Raw genomic sequence first — 18,930 nt, forward strand, 5'->3', positions numbered from 1 at the left:
GCTTTGGTGCAATTTAGAGCATAGTTGTTCAAGATTTCATACTGCAATAACGTGTTACGTGTGTCTCATAAGTTCAATTAACATAATATATATATATATATACAGTAAATTCGGTACTATATGTCTTAGATAATTTCAACTGACTTATGATCATATACAGACAAAAATTTCTAACTCTTTGTTATGCAGAGAAATTAAAAGACTGCTCAATCTAGAGGAAAACACTTTACAAATGAAATTACAGAAACTAACCTATATATCCTACTATATTAATTGAGAAGTACAAATATAAAACTAAGCTTAAAATATGTAAAAATTTACATTCAATTGCCATTAGAAAAACTTAATTAGATAAATATTTTTAATTAAAAAACGAAAATAAGGACACATCAAATAAAATAAATTGTAGAAAAATTAAATAAAGATCTATTAGAATCAAAACTAATTTGTGTTTAAAAAAAACTAACTGATAAGATTTTGTTTTTACATGTTAGTTATATCATTTTACTTACTTCACTTCACAATTATAGCAAAGATTTCGTTTAACTGACAAAAATTTAAATAATTTTATTCATTATATGTAAATATTTTATTAACAGGTTTTCAATAAACATTTTTAAAATAGAAAAATTATAATATAAGCAAAAAAATTTAATCACAAACTATTATAAATAACAATAACAAAATAAATTATTACAAATTTTCATCAAAAAAAATTTAGCCCACGGTTTTCTGCAGGATAGTACCTAGTTTAATATGATACTAATTTACAATTTATTATAAATAAAAGCTAGTTATTTAGCTTATTAAAGTTTGAAAATTTTCAAAGTTAAATGATATAACTAGTTATTTGTAGTTAAAAGTATGTCAATTGATCATTTATAAGAAAAATACATTAATGTTGATGATGAAAAATATTGTTTACAATAATAAGTATTATATAATATAATGAAGACACATCCTAAATTTATAAAAGTTTGCAAAAGATTTAGAGAAATTGTTAGAAACACTTTTTTTTTTTGATATCTTTTTTCAAAATACTTTTTTAACCATTTTATTTTTGCCTTCTTTTAACCAGTTTTCTAAAATATGGTTTATACGATCGTATATACGGTGTATAGCTTTTACTGTATTGAACCATTGTATAGCTATAATATAGTACGGCTTGCCACTGTACAACATATATATGGTGCCTATACAGCATATATACAGTATATTTTGCATATACAACGTTTTTTCAAAAACTCAAAAATTAAAACTATATCATTTGTTAATATTAAAAAAAACAATTTAACAAATTACTAGTTTTGCTTAAATAAATCAACTATGAAATAAATTTATCATAATTTTTATTATTTTCATACTTATTAGTTATTCAAAAAAATTAATATTTTATAAAAGTGAAAATTTTAAATATTTTGGTACTCATGTGTAGTATGGATTATAATTTTTTCTGTTTTTATTTTATTATTTTAATTCTTTATGCATAGCTTAACAAATTTTATGTCTACATTTAGAACACTGCTTTTAAACTATTTTACACAATTATCATAATTACAATGTTAAAATTAACTTTTAGAACTTTTTTTTGGTTTGGGTTATCTATTTTACATTTAGGTTATAGTTTTGAGTGGATAGAATTTAGTATTTAGATATTAGGGTTTAGAATCTAGTCATTTAGAACATAGAAGAGCATATTATTGAAAAATAGACAAAAAGAGAAGATATTTTGGCAAAATGGTATAGAAAAAAGTATTTTTCTAAATTCACCAAAATTTAATTTAGTGGGTAAAATAGAAATCCACATTTAGGCCATTTAGGGTGTTGCATTCTTGTATTTGCATATTATGGATGAAACATGTGCTTAAGAGCCAAAAATGGGGAGAAACAAAGTCAAATCCGAGCATGTACCCGAAGGAGCTATGGAGCAGGAAGAACAGTCCGAACACCAACCCGATCGAAGAGGATCTAAGAACAGAAAGAACAATTCGAGGAACTATCCGAAGAGCAACCTGAGCTCATCCTCGTGCACCCCATCGAGCAGACCCTCGGGCAGGACTGGGAAGCTAGGGTTAATGGGTTTCCATATATAATAACCCCCCCCCTCTTCTTCCTCTCGCCCTAGCACACCGCAGACCCTCAAACCAGAGAGCGAGAGCTTCTCAGAGAGATCTTGAGCGACTCAAACATTTTTCTATCTTTGTTTTGCTATTCTTTTAGATTTCTACTCTGTACTCTTCTCTTCTACTTTATATTTTAATACAATGCAATTTTTGTTCATCTATGCTTTTGTTTTTTCTGCAATGAGATCTGAGTAGTGAAACAAAGTTTCTAGGGATGGGGTAGACGATTTTGTGTTCTTGATCGGTTAGGATGTCTTAGTTTGGTTGTTTATGTTTTATAAATTCCCTTCTAGATTGGTGTTCTTAATGCTATCAACAGACCGAGAGGTTGAGATTAGATGTAAGGCGTTTTACCACCGAGAGGTGTAGATGAAATGCTTTAATCAATCAATGCTAGAGATTTACTCACTTAGCCTAAGAGATTAGATGAGTACGGGGTTTACTGACAATAATTAATTGGTTTGTATTGCCTGCTTGGTCATGTTTCTCCAACGAGAGTTGGGTAGGGAAGTGATTACGGTTGATTGTTTCTATCACGAGAGTGTTTTAACAAGATTTTAGAGATTCATTGTCTAGGGAATATTTGCTTGAGGCATGTAAGATATCCAAATTGGTTAGGAACACTTAGGAGTCGATTACCCCATCTTTAGGAGCTTTCGTATTTAGATTGTTTACATTTTTATTCATCACCCGATCCCTTACCCGAACAGGTACACGATCACCTGCTTCGAGTATATCTTCGAGCTGTTCTTGCTTTCCTTCTTTACTCGATCACTCCACCTGATCCTGTACTCGAATGCTTGCATCGAGTGCTTAGGTCGTGTGGTTCTTATTTATTTGCTTTCTTTTATTTATTTTAGGATTGTTAGATTAACCATTCTCATCTAGTTACTGTGTTGCACAACCAACCACCCCACAAGTACACCAAACCCCACCTCATCTAGTTACTGTGTTGCACAACCAACCACCACTATCGAGGTGGGCTGGAATATTTGATTTCGTCCAGCCATGGACAACACTTGCCCACGGATACTTCAATTCACTATCAACTCCACTAGTGTCGAACGACACCTCCACCTGGTGTCAAACGTTACCCATCACACCACTTGCGAACCAACACACATGGTGTCGATCGACACTCTCCTAGTGTCGGTTGACACCAATGCCCACGACATCACTTCCGTCGATCTCCCCTCATCCAAACCTAACTCCAGCTGCCCTTCTAGGACCCAAACACACAAAAATATGCTGGTGTCGACTGACACCATTTTGGTATCGTTCAGCACCCCAACCTTACCACAAAACCGTCTATGCCAAACCACAATAAAAACATTTGATTAAATCACAAACCAACCTTTCATTCTACAAATACACCATTGGATATGGATCATGTAGCTCTATGAAGCTCCCCACAAAATTTCAGCCAAATCGGACTCTGTTTCATCCTCGAAACGTTGCTCCAAAGTAGCCATCTCGAACCAGTCTGCGCAGTCCATCTGCAATGTTGGTATGGACCGACAGCATTGTGGTATCGGTCGACACCAACCAAGAAATCAACAACATGACTTACCTGGATAACAACCATAAGAAAGCCTCATTGACTCTCCTAATCCATCACCAAGTAATCACATCCTTCCCCACACACATATAGATGATAGATCTCCCTTCTCCTTCTCCTAACCCTTCTCTAGGGTCAAAGCTTCCGTTGCTCTTAGGATCAAACTCATAATTTCCTGCTCTCTTTTAGTCTTTTATTTTTCACTTTTAGAAGCGAAAAACACCTCCCTCCAGAAAATAGGCTGCTCGTGCCTTTTAAAACGAGACTTAAGGTTTCCACACCAAACCAAGCTAAACCAATCAATTTTGTAACAAACCGAACAATCACCAATTTAGTGGTGTCGACCGACACCCTCCTTACTTGGTGTCGATCGATATCCACCCAAGATTGGATTCATAATGTTACAATAAAATTGTTAATTCAAACCTACAAAAAATTATAAAAATAAATTAAAATATTATAATTGTGTTAATTAATGCTATTTTAAAAAATTATAAAGTGTGTGTTAGTATTGTCTATAAAACTTGTTATAGTGTTATGTGATGGTATTTTTCTTGTTAAAAATCTAATAATTAAGTGAAAACTTTATTCAAAATTGTTTTCTTTGATATAAATATATAGTAATGGGTTGAACATTTTTAATTGTGTTTTAATATTACTCTATTTGAAAGTTACAATGGTCAGCAGTCTTTTGTTCAAACAAAAAAAAAGATGGTCAGCAGTCTCATGACTGTTGTGACGTGACCTTATCTAGAACACCATAAAATGATGTTTCCCAAAAGACACTTTAAAATACTACTAAGGGTCTGACTGGTTCAAACGCAATATTTGCGGTTGCGATCGCGGGAAATTGTGGAAGCGGATGGTTGGATTTCAAGCGTTATTAAGCATTTTGAATGATTGGTTTAGCGTTTTAAAATAGGTGCGTTTGCGGAAGTTTGATGACTGGTTGACCAGCGGTGCAAAACAGTTAAAACATAATAAATGTAATATATAATTATATAAATGTTTTAAAACACCAAAAAAATTATTAAACTTGATTTATAATTAGAATTCACTAAAAATACTAAAAAAATTATTCAAAAAACAAATAAATTTCATATTGAACCGAGAGTTGAGAAAAATCATTGGTGATTTGTTGTAATATTTTTCACAAATAATTTTATTTTCTTAAATATCTGATGAAATGTTATATTTATTTAGATTTTTTTGAACTTATGTACGATGTGCCATTAAATTTGCATCAAGTTTTCCGGATTATTTTCTTGTATAATTATTTTTTTTCTAACCTCCTCAATCTTATCCGCACTTCATTTTCTCCCATCCTTAATAGATAAAATGGTTAGGTAGAAGATATATGAAAAATATTTCATTATCATTTATTTGTTTTAAGTTTAAAAAAAAAATTTCAACCGCAACCGCAAACACTTGCGGGAAGCAGCTTTTGGAATTCAGTGGTTTCAAATGGTTGAAAGCGATTGGAAACAATTGGAAACGATTTATGTAATTGATACCAATCGCTAATAACCGCTACCATTCGTAAATGCAATGGTTACGAAAAATAATGGGAAAACCAATCAATACCAATATAATTAAAATACTAGTGATAGTGATATAGTAGTATATTCAGCCGGCCAATATGAAAAAAAAAAAAAAAAAATTCGCCGCCATTATAGCCTAAATTTAATGGATTAGTTTGATGAACAATTGAATTGCACATACAGTATATAAATAATTGATTTTCCTCTTCTAGTAACCGAAGACAATCTGTTGAGGGGCGGCGGATCTACATTTTCACAGAGTGATTATTCTAATCGAATACCATATTGGGTAAAGTGTTCGATACTATTCTTTAATTTTTTTGGTTTCTTTTGTTTTTTTTTCTCATATTTGCATGTAATTTTCATTTTTTTTCAACAAAAAGTTAATTCATATGAATTAATTCGAAGGAAAATAGATAAAATATTATGTGGAGATATATGTGCTTAGTGTTCGAAAGAATCTATATTTATATTTTTATTTATAAAAAAAAATAAGAAAATTCCTCTTTGTAGACAAAAATGTTGGCGAGTCGAAAGGAGAAAACATCATCTTCACCAAGTTTAAGCAATGTGTTAAAAAAGTCACATCACAAAAGTACATATCTGATCATACAATGAACGATTCTACTTTAAAATGCAAAAGAAAAAGACTACGATGAAAATTAGTGTTTTCCATGGTTAACATCGATTCTTGAAACAACGTACAAAACTATCATGCACTTGCAAAAGAGTCACCAACTTTTCAAAATTCATTTAAAAAGCACCTATAATCCAAATAAACAATGGAAAAACCAAATAAAATAAATATACTAAAGGTGACATTTTAGTATATTTATTATAAATATGTATAAATAATAATGTCCAGTTAAATATATTTAGAAACCAAATAAAATAAATATACTACAGGTGACATTTTTTTATTTTGACCTGGTGTCATTTGATTAATATTTTTATTATGTAAATTTAATATTATTAATAATAAAGTATATGTGCCCCATATAAATAGTTTTTTTAGATCCGCCACTATGGCACGCGTCTATTATAAAATTTCCAATGGAGATATTAGCGAACCCATGATATCATAATTTCTAGTTGCTTTAAACATTTAGTGGCGCCCGTTTCAAATTTTCAATTCAACTTAATTCATTATAGGCTTAAGCGTCTCAATCAATAGCTAATTATTACACGTTCAAAATAATACACCATTAAAGAAACAAAATAAAGATAAAGGTCAGGTCGCTGAAAAAAAGAGACCTAAAAAAAGGAGGAAAGATGAGAGGCTAATCCAATGATCTCTTACTCCCGCAATATGTATTTATAAGAAACCTTGAAGAGTAAATTATAAGTACACTTTGAAATTAAAAAAAAATAATAAGAGAAAAAATAAGAGGTAAGCATGCAAGAGCCGCTGATAAATACTGAAGAAACTGATCGGCCATTAGCCGATTTTCCGGTGAATATATGGGAAGATCCCTTGGTCACTTTTTCTGTTTTGGACCCGGTACGTACCCAATATTTGAAGTCACATTTGATTAAATAATATGAAAAATGTGTTTCATGAGATGTAATGAATATACTCTAAATTATATATGTCTTCTCTTGTGCCATTGATGATGTATATTCCTAATATATATAGGATAGGGAGAGAAACGAAGAGAAGCTGAGTTCACTAAAGGAAACAGTAAGAGAATTGTTGATGGCTTCGAAAGAAGAGCCGATAGAGAACATCAAATTCATTGATACTCTTTGTCGCCTTGGTGTCTCCTACCACTTTGAAGGAGAACTATTTTCGCAGTTAGAGACGATGTTTAGTTGCCATGGTTTTATGCAGATGATGATAAGAGACAATGAGCTGGATTTATACACCGTATCTCTTGTCTTCCAAGTTTTTAGACAGTTTCGATATAAACTAGCTGCCGGTAAGTCGAAAATTCAGAATGAATATATTTATAGAACTATTTTTATTTTCATCAACAATATAGAACTACTGATCACTCTATTATATGAAGGGATATGAGTTATTAAAAGTAGCATATCTTATTTTATCTTTTACATTGAAGACATTAAAAACATTTAATTAATATTACTAAGAAAAAGTCATGTAAGAGAATATTGCTAATGATTAATACACACACATATATATATATATATATATATATATATCTTAAAATTACATTAATATATTTTTTTTAGATTTTAGTTATAAACCAAAATCTGATCAGTATCTATAATTAAATCATGACCTCGACTTGATCATACTTATTGATCCAGCCAATGGTATTTGTGCTTAATTACAGAAAATGACTAATATAAAATATGCATAATTATAGCCTATTATTGTTTTTCTTCTTTAATTTCACCTATTTAGATCATATTAATTAATAGTGTGAAAGAACAAGTTAAATGTACTTTACTACTTTATATGCTTAATGATTTGTAAATGGACCAAATTATTGTTAAACTTCATTAATAACTAAAATTTATATGTATAAGATGTGTTTAACAAGTTCAAGAATAAGGATGGAAAGTTCAAGGAGCAGCTAGCTGAGGATGCAATAGGTCTTTTATGCCTTTATGAAGCAGCACAATGGAGCACCCATGGTGAAGACATTCTCGATGAAGCTCTTGCCTTCTCTAGGTCGCATTTGGAAGGACTGACTTATGAATCTAGTCCACACATGTCCATCCGCATTAAAAATGCCCTCAAACATGCATACCCTAGGGGTATCTCAAGGATAGAGACACGCCAATTTATCTCATACTACGAAAAAGAAGATCTGCACAATCAAACCTTGCTAGAATTTGCTAAGATAGATTTCAATCTTCTGCAAATGATGCATCGTGAAGAGCTTGGCCAAGTCTTCAGGTACAATTTGAGCTAACAAGATATATTATGTATTTTTGAAATTCTTCCATGGTGAGAGACCTTACTGATGGTTGAATCTTTTTTTTTTTTTAAGGTGGTACAAAAATCTAGAGCTCGACTTGAAACTACCATATGCAAGGAACCGGACGGTCGAAAGCTACTTGTGGGCTGTTGGAGCATACTTCGAGCCCCGCTATTCTCAAGCAAGGATTTATTTGGCCATTGTTGTTATCTTATTGACGCTAGTTGATGATACATATGATGCCTATGGCACAATTGAGGAACTCGAACCATTTACAAATGCACTGATTACGTGGAATCCTAGCGGCATGGAAGGGCTCCCAGAGAGCATGAAGTATCTACATCAAGTTGTGTTAGATTTTTATGGAAAACTTGAGGATGAGATGGAAAGGGAAGGAAGGTCGGGATGCGGCTTTTTCGCCAAACAATCGGTATAACTAGATACTTACATATACAAGTACTTCAAAGTTCAAAAGCATATAACTAATTAATAAGTCTTTGTTCAGATGATTGTAACGGCTAAAGCCTATCTTCAAGAGGCAAAATGGTTGAGCCAAGACTATGTGGCAACATTCAAGGAGTACAAAGAGAACGGAGTTTATTCGTCGAGCTACTTAGCTCTGTTATCAGGATCCTTTCTAGGAATGGTGGATGAAGGCACACTTGATGTGTTTGAGTGGTTAAGCACTTTCCCACCTCTTCTTGTGAATTCTGCACTAATAGGCCGTCTCTGTGGTGACATTGCTAGTTGCGAGGTAAATATTAACCCACCTTTTTTTATTTTAATGTCAATAAAACTAGTCCACTTTGACCTACCTGATCCCAAATCCCGAAGATATAAATAACCCTCTCAAAGTATATGTACTGTATCTATAAATATAGTGTTAAAAAGAAAATCAAATAAATAAATTAAGTATACTATATCTATAAGTGTAAGAATCTTTCCTGTTTTTGGCATAAAAAAATGTGAAACACATATCACAATTATGATAAGGTCCTAATCCCAAAGAAAAAAACGTTTCTGGTTAAATTGCTAGACCCTAGTGATTCAATTTGATTGAATCTTGGTATGACTGGCCCAAAATAATTGGGCTGAGCTCGACATGAAACCTTTGTTGGAAATGGCACCTCAAGAATCCGTCTCACAAGGTTGGTGTAAAATATAGTAATACTAGGTAACAACCCGCATTATGTGCGGGATAAATCGATTTAAAAAAAATTATTATAAATAAAATTATTATCGTAGAACCAATATCTGTTTGTATCGAACATGATATGTAACTTAATTTTTTTATTTATTTATTCAAAACTGTGTTTTTCGTGTAAAAAACATGTTTCGCCCGTAAAATCTTTGAATATGTAAGAAGTTTTATGGTAGAGAAAACATTGATAAAATGTTACTAATTGTAGCAACATGTCTTTTGTGTGGTTTAAAAATCAAATTCATATCTCTTATGTTTTATTTTGTAATCATAACAATTTTGCATGTTTCTTATGTAACCATAACAACATATACTAAATTACTCGATAGTTTAATTATTTAATTTTATTATATATTAGTAACAGCCGAATTCTAAACTAAAATTTCTGAAGATAATCTAATTTATTGATTTAATATTTTTGATTAGGCTATTTAAATCTTTTGAGTTAGTCGGTTTGTTACTATTTTCTATAAAAGACAGATTATTGCCAAAAAACCATTATGAAAAATTAATGAAATTCTAAAATCAACGTATTTGTGTAAGAATATATTTCACCCATGAAATATGTGAACATGGTAAAGAAAATATTTATAAAATATTTCAGTTTATTGCAATATATTTTTTTGTGCTTTAAAAATCATATTTATATTTATGGTTAATTGAGTAACTATAACAATTTTCCATAATCTAATAATCACTCAATTTAAATATATTATGATTTTTTTTTGGTACTAAGTTTATTTCTAATGGTAAGGGTTATTTTCTCATTCCTATCCGGTTATCAATATTTCCATTTTTTATGAAAATCACACTTAACATTGAGATTAATTAGTTTACATACTTAGATATATATAAATAATCACACATCATGATATCCCCTAATTTGTTGTCATTTTTATATTTATTTATGAATATATACATAAATCTATATTTATTGAGAATTAAGTTTCTTTTAACGAGTTGGAGATAATTCAGAGGTAATATACTTCTTTTTATAATCAATTATAATAACTATTCAAAGCTTGTTATTTAAATTCTTATGGTAATAACTAACATAAAAAATAACATTTTGTTTTTATATAGTTTTGTTAATAAGTTATATGTTTAATAAGAGATATATTCTTTATTTTTATTAACTTTATAATAATTGATATGTTTTTATAGCCTTTTTAGAATATTTTACTTATACTGATTTCTTAAAATCAATATAACTTTGACTTATATATTTGTATGTAAATTTTAGTGAAATTTTGGCATAAAATAGTATGGAATTATTGAATTAGTTTAATATGTGATATTTAAATTTGTGTGAGAAATGATGAAATATTTAATTATTATTCAGTTAATTGTTTTTTAAAAAAAATATAATGGCATGTTAATATAATTAAGTAGAAAATTTAAGGGTATTTTGCTAAAATGTGCACCGAGCTCTCTGACGGGACACATCAACTTTTTTAAAAGTGTGTTTCTCTATATATATATTTAATCTAGTGATCTATCTCATACAGTTTGAGCATAAGAGAAAGCACGTGGGAACTTCTATTGATTGTTACATGAACCAATATGGTATTTCATGGGAGAAAGCCGAAGAAGAGGTCAAAATCATGGCATTGGATTCATGGAAGGATTTTAATCAAGAAATGATGAAGAGAGATCACTCTTTTCCTTACCCTGTCGTCATGCGATTTCTAAACCTGTCGAGGGTCGTCGAGGTTTTCTACAAAGACACTGACATTTTCACATATCCTGAGTTGATGAAACATCACGTGGTTTCTTTATTCCTTAACAAATTATCTATTTGAATCAGAACTATACGACTGTGCAAGTTGTTTTGTTTTGTTTTTAGTTTCCTGGTTTTCATTTTTTTTTTTTTTTTTTTTTTTTTTTGTAGTTTCCTGGTTTCATGTTTTGTGGAAATAAGCGGCTTTAATTCTTCTGTCGCATTAATTTATCACTTTGTGTTTTGTGTGTTTCAAAACCTCAACTATGTATTGTAGTCATATTTGACCACCGTGAAATTCAATATGTAAGTGGAATTTATGAACACAAACGTTGTCTGTATATTTTTTGGGTTTCTAGAACATTTCGTACTTGAACTATTCTTGAATTTGATACTATAAATATTGGTGTGCTTTTCATGACTTTTCTCTGTCTAATAATGTTGTGTGTAAAATAATCAAGTCTTCTTCGTCTTTGTTTTTCCCCCTTTTTCCTTTTCTTTTCCAATGTACAAAACAAGTGGTTTCTAGCTACCTTTCGGGTTTTAAGTTGTACCAATGAAAATAATTGGCTGCCTTTGGTCTTCACATGATCACATAGAGTTGGTGCGATTTAACTCCTAAGCTAGATGAGAAGATCACCATTTTAATCTATCTTTTGTACAATTTCTTTAGTAATACACTTTATTTTCGTTTGATTCCTTTTATATATGACTAAAAAAGAACGTGTACTTATAAGTTCAAAGATAGAAGTTCTTTGCCCGAAAAAAAGTAAACGTCAAAGATCGAAATTCCATTATTTCGTTCACGTTTAACGTTTTTCTGCTATTTTTGAAAAACTACTAAAATTTTATGAGAACGCTTGTGATAATAAATTGTAGTGGGTGGTGATGCTAGCTAGGGACTCGAAGTCTAGGGTTGGTACTGCGGCTGCTAAAGTCCAGTTGTTGGATCAGTGGGTCACTCTTTATGTTACATCACATGGAGTTTTCCTTGATGTGTCCCTATTTTCACAAAAATAATCAGAGATTTTTTCCACAAGCGAATTGGCCAAAATGGAGACAATTCATGTGCGCTGAATCGCGTATTTCAGATGGATTAGACAGATAATCTTTTGATGTCATTTGAGGATCTTAAGTCGCTATACATGTACGTAATCTCGTTTAATATTTTGTATTTTATTTTCAACAACAATTATTGCCTCAGCCCTGTCAGCAGAAAACGACATCGTTCGTATTCGATGTTGTATTCTTTAATTCTATGAAACAAAAATATCATTAATTAGCTATACATATGGAGTTTTCGTAGTCATGACTGGCCCATGAGCCTAAGCGGAAATCACAAAAAATTAACTTTTCTTCTCGGTTATATATATTACTCACGTACCCACAAATAGGTACACACTCGAATCGGACATGAATCAGTTTTCTGATTTTCAACAACGCAACATTTATACTAATGAAATAGTTCTTGGACCGGTGGAATGTAAACCTCTCCAAAAGAGTGGCATCTCTGTGTTTGTAGCAATTGGTTCTAATCGCAACGAAGATAGACAGACCTAAAACTTTTCGGAACGAGAGTAACTTGAACAAAATACATATATTTTAGAGTGGAGTGTGGACTTATTTGATACATGTATATATGCAATTTAACAAATCGTGATAATATCTCATATATATGATAGCTTAAAATTTTCTAGTCAAATATACATATTTCAAAATATTACATTCATAATCTCATATTCTCATGCATCATCTAAATATATATCAGGAGGAACTTCAGAAAAGGAAGAGGGAACCGTTTAGGAGTGTAGGTGAAGAACGTGGCAGACACGAGGTGTTTTTTTTTTTTTTTTTTTTTTTTTTTTTTTTTTTGTGTGTTAAGGTTTTAGCGTGTGGCGACCAAGAGATTTCCAAAGGTCGTTGAGGAGTTATTTCATCTTCTGAAAGTTACCTTTACTACTTCTAGTTTTTCTTTTTACATTGGGCCTTCATTTTGTGTTAGCAAGAAAAGCCTTCATTTGAGAAAAGAAAGCCTCCGGATTTGACCTTCATTTCCTATAAAAGGATTTTTAAGATACCGACCTTTACTCATCTTCTCCTCAATCGTATAGCTTTACTTCTCTTTGTTTAAAAAATGAAGTTCTCTTCATCTTCTACAACTTCGTACATTTGGACACTCTTAATCACATTGGGATGTCTTATGCTTCGTGCGTCCTTGTCCGATGCTCAACTTACTCCTTCCTTTTACGACACTTCATGTCCTAACGTCACCAACATCGTTAGAGATACTATAGTAAACGAGCTAAGATCGGACCCTCGTATCGCCGGGAGTATCCTTCGTCTTCACTTCCACGACTGCTTTGTAAATGTAAGATATCATTATCATTTTTTTCTTATATCTTTAGTCTTTAGAACTACAGGAGTTCATCTCTTCATCTTTTAATGACTGTGATTTTGTTTAAAGTGAATTTATTATCAGTATTAAAAAATTTATCAGCACCTTTTTATGGATTAAATTTACAAAATTTAATTTGCATTCAGAAAATATGTATAGCATTGCTATAACAGAAATACGTTCAAAACACATTTATCTATTTTTCACAAATATAAAGCAACACAATGCTGCTTAATTTTATAAAGATTTTTTTAACATATGCACTCATATTTTTACATGATCATTAATAGAAAAATGAGATTAATAAAAGATTTGTTTTTAACATTGCGTCAGTGTTCAACTAATGTGCTATTATTTTCATGATTATTCATTTTAATCATTTTCTTGAATTTATTAATTATATATATATATATATATATATTAATATGATTATATATCACTAGTTGTCTAGTTACTTGCTTCAGAAGAACAAATGGTTCTAGTGAATGAAAAAAATCAATGTTATATTGTTTACCTTTGGTTAATATTTAGTAGCTATCGGATGTGCTATATATATTGACTAATAATTTTCTTTTTAAATTTTTTTTTTGCGCCAAAAGACTAATGATTTCTTAAATAACGTTTTGGACTTTTAACAGGGTTGTGATGCATCGATCTTGTTAGACAACACGACATCATTTCAAACAGAGAAAGATGCGTTAGGAAACGCAAATTCATCTAGGGGATTTGATGTGATTGATAGAATGAAAGCCGCAATAGAGAGGGCGTGCCCAAGAACCGTTTCATGCGCAGATATGCTCACCATTGCAGCTCAACAATCTGTTACTTTGGTATGCTTCATTGTCCCATCTTCTTTTATTGGTTACAAACATTTTTGTCTTTTTCAATTTTAATATGTCAAATAGTCACTTTACATATCATATCAACCATGAGAGTCTAATTTAGAAAAGAAAAGTGAGGATATAGTTGTTTGAAAATATCACAATTATATTTGGTACTAACTTTTCAACTATATGAAAAGTGTTCCAAATTAGTCGAGAAATAGTCAAAACGCGTGGTCCCGTCAAGAAAACTTAATAAGCTTAATATTAAATAAAGGATTTACATAAGACTACTAACTTTTTCTTCTAAGAAATAGTGGAGATTCTAAAAACTTCCTTTTGAATATATTAATCAATGTATTTATAGTACATGTTTCCGAGTGGTAAAAAAATTCTTATAAAAGTATTTCTAAATTTTGTGTATAATGGCAATTATACTATAGGCAGGAGGTCCCTCTTGGAAGGTTCCTTTGGGGAGAAGAGACAGCTTGCAAGCATTTTTGGACCTCGCTAATGATAATCTTCCAGCTCCAACCTTAACACTTCCAGAACTTAAGGCCAACTTTAAAAATGTTGGCCTCGATCGTCCTTCTGATCTTGTTGCTCTCTCCGGTAATTAACAAAAAGAAACTAAACACCATTTGACATACAGTAGTTGTAATAAGCGAGGAAAATATTGTTGATCTAATCATGGTCTTTATTTTGTTTAGGGGGTCACACATTTGGTAAAAATCAATGTCGATTTATTATAGACAGATTATACAACTTCGGAAACACCAGTTTACCCGACCCTACTCTCAACACTACTTACCTCCAAACTCTTCGTGGACTATGTCCCCAAAATGGCAATCTAAGTGCCTTGGGTGGATTTTGATCTGCGTACGCCTACGGTATTCGACAACAAATACTACGTGAATCTGAAAGAACAAAAAGGTCTTATCCAAACCGATCAAGAGTTGTTCTCTAGCCCCAATGCCACAGACACGATCCCCTTGGTGAGAGCATTTGCTGATGGCACACAAAAATTCTTTGATGCGTTCGTGGAGGCAATGAACAGGATGGGAAATATTACACTTCTTACTGGAACTCAAGGAGAAATCAGGTTGAATTGTAGAGTGGTGAACTCCAACTCTCTACTCCATGATTTGGTGGAGATTGTTGACTTTGTTAGCTCTATGTGATAATCGTTGACTCAATATCTGGCTACCGGACTATATGTTATAAGATAAATAAGCGCTCTCAAGTTGTTACCTGAGCAGGAGAAGATCTTTATTGGTACGTTATTCTCTGTTTTTTTTCTTAATGTTTGATATTGGTGTTTGAAGTGTTTCCTGAATTGATCTAAGCTTTTATATAGTTTTGGACTTGTTTCTATTCTAATAAAGATGACATAATAAAGAAAGATATGTTACTTGAGAATAAATTATTTTATATCTCTAGATATTCCTAATGAACTCCTACCCCTAGTGATATCTATATCTATATATTAAAGAAGAATGTGTGAACTCGCAAAAATTAAAGATGAATATTCAGTTTTTTCAGAATCAAGTGAACGTTACATGAATTTATAGAAAATAAAACGTAACTGACGCCTATTATAACCCATGAAATCATTTTGTCCTATATTAAGCTAAAATTAAAATCCTAATTAATTCAAATTTGAAACAGACAAGTACGTTACTTGACCCATTTAATACCAAGTTTGAATCACCTTTCAAAAAAAAGTTTTAAATAGAGACCTTTTGTCCAGTGCAATGGAGTATTCCGCTGAGGACTTTGTTTATATAATCCTCAGCTACATAACTAAAGATGGATTGAAGAAGAATAAAAGAAAAACGATTTCTAAGTATGGTTGGAACATTGGGCTAGAAGCTTGTATTGTCTGTGAATTGCTCAAAATTATTTTCTTACAAACAAGAAATGAAGAAAATAATGTTGAGTAATTGGCAGACAACAAAAGCTTTTTGTAAGAATATGATCCAACATGAAGAAGGGCCAAACCACCGACTCGTTGGCACGTGTGAAGACGTTAAGGTTTGTTAGACGCAAACGACCGACTCTGTTTTTGTATAAAACAGAGGCTTTGTTCCTAGTTAACTTAAGCCGCTTTAGAGCGCTTCAAAGGCAGCTCATAGTAAGAGAAAGAGGGCTAGAGAGAAAGGGTTTGATGATATCTGATTCTATGCTCGGTTCTTATGTCTTCTTCATCCTATGTTTCTCTTGTGTAATCTCAGGTTTGGGTTTACTTTTAGAAAAGCATGGTGAATGATTATCTTGTTGTAACAAACGATGTAATCCTTGAATTCATAGTGGATGTTTGTGAGCTCGTGTGGGAACTCGTTAAATCGTTGGTTTCGTTTATGTTTATGTCGATTGATCCGTTGAATGATGTGTTAGATCGAGGTATCTTGATGTAACGATCCTAACACTTTAAATCCAATATTCTGACATTGTTGTCCTTTACCTTTTTGTAACATATTTGTCACTTTTGATTTCCAGTTAATAGCAGTTTAATATTTTTGCTTAATTATAGAATATAAAAGAGTATCCATCTACCTCGAAATCCGCCTCTAAATTCCTTGCGAATGTGCCTCATCATAATGGTTTCATATTAGCAATATTCGAAAGATTTAATATCAAATAACACTAAATCAACTATAACATGTGACGGCTAGGCAATTATCTTATTTGCCGCTCATGTCTGATGATGAGTGACAAGATTATAATGATCCGAACAACTTTACACTCTCAATATATATAAATTGTCGCAAAATTTCAACAAACCCTCTCGAAGGTCATAGAGGTTTTCTACAAGAAGACTAACATATTCATGCAGCCTGAGTTGATAAAAGATTATGTGGTTTCTTTAATTTGTTCCTCAACAACATACCCATATGATCAGAACTATACAACAAGTAGAAGTGTTTGATTTTACTTTCTCGGTTTATGTTGTGGAAATAAGTGACTGGCTCTCTTGGGTCATATCACTTTTTGTTTGGGTGATTCAAATCCTCAACGAGTGGAAACAAATTGAATTTATGTTGTCTATCTTTATTTTCTCAGTATGTTTTATCAATGGTATTGTTAATGGCTTCAAGAGTTAGAACATCAAATTCACCGATTCTTTATGTCGCGGCTCCGAGTCTCCTATTAGTCTATTACTTATAGGATGATAAGAGATATTAATGCACAGTTTCTCCTGTTTTCCAACATTTTAGGCTGTGTTCAGCTATAAAAGTAACTCATTACCGGTAAGTAAATTATTCAAAACGATCATTAATTTTATTATGATATATATTTTTGAAATTATTTGACTGATGATACCCGCTACCGGAATATGTTTTATAGTTTAATACTAGTGTTACATGCACTGTGTCTCAAGAAAAAACCCATTAGTGTTCATCTGTGAGTTGTAGTTAAAAAAGATTGTATTAACAAAGTAAATATATAAATCAAGTAATCAAAAAATCAACCTACATTAGATTAAAATTTATATAAAATATAATTAGACTACCATAACATAAAATTTAGTTAGTTAGTAGTCTAATCAAAAAATTAACTCAACAAAAAAAGAGAGCTTATTTAGAGTAAACAAGTTAACAAAATAAAATATAAATTAATAAATAAAAAAGTGAGTGTACTTGACTAATGTTTTTTTAGTTATATGAAAATGTAAATAATTATATATATATATATATAGTTTTAAAAAAATCAAGTGAACGTTATATGAATTTATAGAAAAGAAAACGTAAATGACGCCTATTAACCCATGAAATCATATTGTCCAATATAAGCTGAAACTGAAATCCTAATTCATTGAAAATTAAAACTTACAATATTTATAAAAAAAAAATCAAGTGAACGTTACATGACTTGATAGAGAAGAAAATGTAACTGACACCCATTAGCCTATGAAATTATTACGTCCTATATTAAAGTGAAATTGAGATCATAATTAATTAGAAATTAACATAGACAAGTACGTTACTTGACCCAATAATACAGACAATTACGTTTCTTGACCCATCTATTCCCAAGTTTGAATCACCTTTCAAAAAATGTTATAAAGACATGCTTTTTCTCCAATGGAATTGAGTATTATATTCTGCTGATGATTTTGTGTATGTAGTTCAACTACATAACTAAAGATGGATTGAAGAAGGTTAAAAGAAGAACAACTTATAAGTATGGTCGGAATACTGGGTTAGAAGCTTTTGTTGTTGCCAATTATTGGATATTTTTTGTCTTCAAGAACCCCAAAAAGATAGTAAGACTTCCTTCAAGTTAACGTGAGAAGGTTTTACAAGCATCCGGATATATCTCCTTCTTACTTTAACTTGAAAAAAAGGCTTACTATCTTTTTTTTGGGTTCTTTGAGAACAATGATCCCGATAATTAGCAAACTATAAAAGCTTTTAACCTAATGTTCCTCATAATTTCGATGCACAAATCCGACATTCATTTTGCGACAGCCATTTTTGTTGCACAAATCCAACATTTGGTTATAACAATTCTAAAAGATTTTCACACTCTCATTACATATTGGTCGCAAATTTATTACAATCGTTTTGGATGAACAAAATATTTTCGATAATTGACAAAAAAAAAATCAATATTTTTTTCACTAGCTATTCTTTTTTTTTTTTTTTTTTTGTAATATTATATATAATGAGTATCCATGTC

General features: G+C 31.2%; 2 protein-coding genes across 2 annotated transcripts; both read left to right on the forward strand.

The window, feature by feature from the left end:
• The first annotated feature begins 6,568 nt into the window (after positions 1-6,568).
• LOC104698986 (alpha-humulene/(-)-(E)-beta-caryophyllene synthase-like) lies at positions 6,569-11,410 on the forward strand. Its single transcript, XM_087454046.1, has 6 exons — positions 6,569-6,723; positions 6,859-7,141; positions 7,716-8,088; positions 8,183-8,540; positions 8,616-8,864; positions 10,820-11,410. Exons 1-6 carry the CDS (start codon positions 6,619-6,621, stop codon positions 11,111-11,113), a joined length of 1,662 nt encoding a protein of 553 aa, XP_087310172.1. The 5' UTR covers positions 6,569-6,618; the 3' UTR covers positions 11,114-11,410.
• A 1,477-nt stretch (positions 11,411-12,887) lies between these two features.
• Positions 12,888-15,670, forward strand: LOC104791141 (peroxidase 33). Its single transcript, XM_010516956.3, is given in 5 exon segments — positions 12,888-13,399; positions 14,065-14,256; positions 14,691-14,859; positions 14,958-15,109; positions 15,111-15,670. Coding segments are annotated over 5 exon segments (1,065 nt in total). The 5' UTR covers positions 12,888-13,165; the 3' UTR covers positions 15,429-15,670.
• Positions 15,671-18,930: the final 3,260 nt, after the last annotated feature.

This window comes from Camelina sativa, chromosome 6 (assembly GCF_030686135.1).
Source record: "Camelina sativa cultivar CO46 ecotype springtype chromosome 6, ASM3068613v1".
Lineage (NCBI taxonomy): Eukaryota > Viridiplantae > Streptophyta > Magnoliopsida > Brassicales > Brassicaceae > Camelina > Camelina sativa.